Raw genomic sequence first — 5,000 nt, forward strand, 5'->3', positions numbered from 1 at the left:
CAGACAGTGAGTGTGTGTGTGTGTGTTTAGCAGGCAGGGAGACAGACAGTGAGTGTGTGTGTGTGTGTGTGTGTGTGTGTGTGTGTGTGTGTGTGTGTGTGTGTGTGTGTGTGTGTGTGTGTGTGTGTGTGTGTGTGTGTGTGTGTGTGTGTGTGTGTGTATGTGTGTGTGTGTGTTTAGCAGGCAGGGAGACAGACAGGCACAGCTACTGCATCAGTGCTGGCAGGAAGTGAGTGTCTATACTAAATATTCTCTTTTGGCACTTAAACAAGCCGCATGTAGTACCATCATCAATAGCAGTAGACTGCATGTGTAACTGGGTACAGGGCATAAGTGCTGTACTATATATCTGGCCCTGCTGTCTGGCAGCCTAGAGCAAACAACGCTGCCAGTGCCAAGCTGCTCTTCAGCGCCATCAGCTTTACAGCCTCTGATGGAGCTCTGCCAACGGGCTGTTTATCTTCTCAGTGTCGGCTGGTCCCAGGTCAGGGGAAGCCACTTTGCTGTCTGTCTGGGATCTTCAAGGCTGACTGTGATTTTCCATTAACATAGCAATGCTTCATACTACACACTGTTTGTGACAATACAGACATGCCCTCTCTCAGTCTGTGAGAAGTGTGTGTGTGTGTGTGTGTGTGTGTGTGTGTGCTTTGTCAGTGTCAGTTTGTTAGAATATTGGCCATTCTCAAGTCAGTCCAGTCAATTTAGCAGAGTTTAAAAAACAATGTGCAGTTGACCAAAGTGTTTTCTAGTGCAGTAAACAGAAGATCTATTACACACCTGTGTGTGTGTGTGTGTGTGTGTGTGTGTGTGTGTGTGTGTGTGTGTGTGTGTGTGTGTGTGTGCTTACACACCTGTGCCTGCATAGAACTTAGTGCAGTTGCCGTACTCAATGTCTTCCTGTTTGATGTCAAACTGAGGCAGGGCAATCTCTTCCATCTGCACCGGGTCCCCCGACTGCCACATGAACTGCAGGTCATCTGTGGTGTAGCCAACTGCACGGGAACACACACACACACACACACACACACACACACACACACACACACACACACACACACATACACACACACACATCAGACAGGATAAGATGAGGACATAAATGGTTACAGCGAGAAAAGTGAGAACATCTCATTTACAGTTTTTTTCGCTAACAAGTGTTTGTCCAACCAGTTGTCACATTTTCAAAACTCTAAATACAATTAGCACAGCATCGGTCTTTTGTGGCCATACCATTCACACATGTCATGTCGTTTTCACACGATATGCAGTCAGTGAACACATTTCCACAATGCTTATATTTTCTTAACAAACAAGCTATACCTCCCAACAAAATTATGGATTGTTTTTGCAGTATTTACGAATGTTAACACACAACATCCCACAATAGCAAAGACAATATTCCAAACCTTAGATACAGTATAAAAACCTCTGCTTCTGCAATGATATCAGTTCAAAAACAATATATCTCAGCTGATAATAAACAAACAATTGAATAATTGACACACAACTGATTTATGTTGGGTAAATTGGGCCAACCACAGCTGATTCCAGTCTGGCTTAGACTCAGTGGCAGGGGTTATTTTTTCTATGACACTTATACAGTAAAAGGAGGACTTTGAGGTAGAAACAGAAAAAGAAAAAGACAAACACTGTAATGTCTGGACAAGGAAGAGGAAGAGCAAGGGGCCCAGGGAGAAGAGCAGGCCCAGTGAGAGGTGCAGTTAGAGGTGCAGGAGCAGTGAGAGATGCAGTGAGAGATGCAGGAGCAGTGAGAGGAGCAGGGTCAGGGAGAAGAGCAGGCCCAAAGAGAGGGCAAGGTAGAGGTGTAAGAATGCGTGGTGGTGGCATTCCAAAGGCTGCAAGAACAGTTATCAGTAATGAAATTTGTGCCACTATCATTGACCATGTAATTAATGCGATGTTGATGAAAACATGTGGCCTAACCCTGAAGATCGCAGAGATTAGATACAGTAATTTTGTGCTTTTTTTTTAGTTCCCCCCCTTTTTATCTGTCTTTTTTGCTGTTGTTTTTTTGTTCAGAATGCTCTTGTGTGTTTCATGGATATTTTGTTCACTGTAAGCAATACTGTAAAACCTTTTCTGTTCTATCATACTGTAAACAGTATTTCTACTGTACCTCCTGTAGTAAACAGTATAAAGGGAAAAAAAACGGATTTGCTTTTTACTGGAATGCTTTTGAATGTGAACATAACATGTAGACATTCAGTTCCCAACAAAGAAATTTAGTGTAAAAATGGCATGCAAATACCTGTAAAACTGAAACATAAAAGTCTATGCAGTTTTTGTAATGTCAACAATAGCCAGTATTTTGAAACCTGGTGTACTTTGATTGACTGCATGTACCTTGTGAAGTGAAAACAAGTGTTATTCTTTGACAGAATAATTTTATTTTGAGTCAGATTTCCAGTGTTTTGGTAAAGTTAGTGTGTGTCGAGAAAGATGTGTTAGTAGTATATTTAACAAAATGTGTTTTTGAGAAGAAAATTATCCATTTGGCCAGTTGTGTTTTGTAGGTGTGAGTCTGTGTTAAGAGTTTAGGAAAAGTATTTGAAGTATGGGTAAGCGCTTGTTAGCGATTGAAAAAAACTGTAAGATTTAAGAGAAAAGGGTAACAACATAGATGTTACACTGTGGCCTAATGGTGATGTGCCTGTGATCGGGGCATCTGACTCAAACTCTAACAGAAGCGCCTGCAGCCATTTCATTAACACTCAAAAATACCACATCTCACACCCCACTCTCATGCACTGTGTGTTTGAGTGTGTGTGTGTGTGTGTGTGTGTGTGTGTGAGAGAGACTGAGGCCTGGATGTACAAAGAAAGCGCTAATACTGAGTTAATGTATGCACAGAAAGAGTTTACTGAGCTGTCACCTCATTACGTAAACAGCGCTTATCACCGTCCGTCACCGCCTCCCTATAACGCAATTTGCTGAACAGGACAACTCAACCACAAACGCAGTTGGATGGAGTTAACTGATGGAAAACTTAAAAAGAAGTAAAAGTTTAGTGTTCATACATGATAATATGACATACAGATCTTTGATCCACGTGCGATCAGTTTTGAACACAATGCCATTTTATAAGGTGCAAATAGTGTCAGAAACAGGCGGTAATTTGGCGGTAATTCTTATTCAACCGTCTGTGTGTGAATGTGTGTGTGTCTGTGTTTGTGCCTGCGTGCACACGCGTGCCTGTGTGTATGTGTGTGTATGTGTGTGTGTGTGTGTGTGTGTGTGTGTGAGAGTGTTTGTGTGTTTGTGTGTGTGTGCGTGTGCGTGTGCGTGTGTTCGTATTTTCATATTTGACGTACAGCTTTCCAGTTGCATCTTGCATCGCTGAGTATCCATGGGAAACAGAGTCAGGTCCAGAGGACAGGACAGAGTGACGGATAACCTGTACACAGAACAAACAAACAAACACATAAACAAATACATAAATATAAATAAGACATACATTACAATGAATAACTTTGTCAGTTAGGAGGAGCTCAATTACTCAACACTGATTGGCCCAGCCAGATGGCACATTTCTGTATGCAATGTGTTTGTCTATGGCACATCATGTCAGTCTTGTATGAGTAAATGTTCATTAGAAATCCTTTTTTCTACACAAATAATCCCTTTTGAGAGTTTCTATCCATTTGCCTGTTACTAGATGCCTTGGTGCTGTCTGCGTCATCTCACCCATACAGGCAGAACTCAAGTATGGAAGTCAGCCAAAGAAATGGACAGAAAATGGACGAAGTCACGAAAACCCCCATTGTAATAACACAGGAACAACACACAGGAGAGTTGGTCTTGCAGATGAAATGTCCATATGCACTTGGTAATCATGTTCTGGTGCTAGACATTGAATCAGTGAGTGTTGAATAATATTTGCCAAAAGCACAGGGTTCATGTAGGACAGTGAAGTGCACTCAGCGCAGGGAGAGAGTGTTTCAAAAACACAGACCTTGCTGTTGTTCTCACACATGAATAGAGATGTTTCTAGTTTGAATAAGTTGCCTGCCAATGAAGAAGTCAAGGCTCCTGAGTCATCACGACACTCTCATAACCTCACAGCCCACAATAACAACAAGATGACCTTGAAGATGTTCCTTCTTTACAATGAGCTGGACTTTTCTGAGAAATAGTGTGTGTGTGTGTGTGTGTGTGTGTGTGTGTGTGTGTGTGTGTGTGTCTGTGTGTGTATGTGTGTGTGTGTGTGTGTGTGTGTGTGTGTGCGCATGTGTGTGTGTGTGTGTGTGTGTGTGTGTGTGTGTGTGTGTGTGTGTGTGTGTGTGCGCGTGCGGCTACAAGGGTGAGGCTGTGTCAATGAGACTGATTGTAGGTATGGCGCCAGCACAAAAAGCCTTTTGCAGCACAAGGATAAATTCTTAATGGGCTTCCTTTCATATTATGTGGCTAAAGCACACGCCATGTTTACTTAAAACAGCCATTTGCACATGAAAGGCCTCCGTGTGTGTCGCTGAGTTCACAATAACTACTGTACTGTACACACACACACACACACACACACACACACACACACACACACACACACACACACTCTCCCACTCAGACACCTCTGAGGCACATGTATGCAGCTGATGACATAAGAGGTTCTGGGCAAAGCTCCGTCCCACACACATATTTCAATAAGGATGTGGGAATGTGCTATGACACAAACAGCACAGACCACTAGTGTGTGTCGCACACACACACACACACACACACACACACACACACCATGTACTATGACACAAACAGCAGAGACCACAAGCATGTGTCTCCACCGCAAGTTAAACAGTGAGATGCACATTCCCGACAGAGGATCCTTCCTGCCCCATCTAATGGACCGGAGTGTGGGGGTAGTGGGGGTGGAATGGGGCAGGAGAACACTGTGTTTATGCCTCACTGTTTTAACACACTGAGGGGTAAATAAACCAGGTGGCCAAGAATGTAGACAGAGAGAGGTATAGAGATTGAGTAGGAAA

At 43.1% G+C, this 5,000-nt stretch overlaps 1 protein-coding gene across 2 annotated transcripts in view; it reads right to left on the reverse strand.

Annotated features, from left to right (window-relative positions):
* The window catches only part of glrbb (glycine receptor, beta b), a 35,724-nt gene that overhangs the window by 14,309 nt on the left and 16,415 nt on the right, over positions 1-5,000 (reverse strand). For both annotated transcript variants that reach the window (XM_048263503.1, XM_048263504.1), the window contains 2 exons: positions 3,336-3,418; positions 855-995 (listed from right to left, as the gene is read on the reverse strand). In XM_048263503.1, coding sequence (XP_048119460.1) covers positions 855-995; positions 3,336-3,418 — 224 coding nt within the window. The remainder of the gene's footprint in view (positions 1-854; positions 996-3,335; positions 3,419-5,000) is intronic.

Source organism: Alosa alosa, chromosome 14 (assembly GCF_017589495.1).
Source record: "Alosa alosa isolate M-15738 ecotype Scorff River chromosome 14, AALO_Geno_1.1, whole genome shotgun sequence".
NCBI classification, from domain to species: Eukaryota; Metazoa; Chordata; class Actinopteri; order Clupeiformes; family Clupeidae; genus Alosa; species Alosa alosa.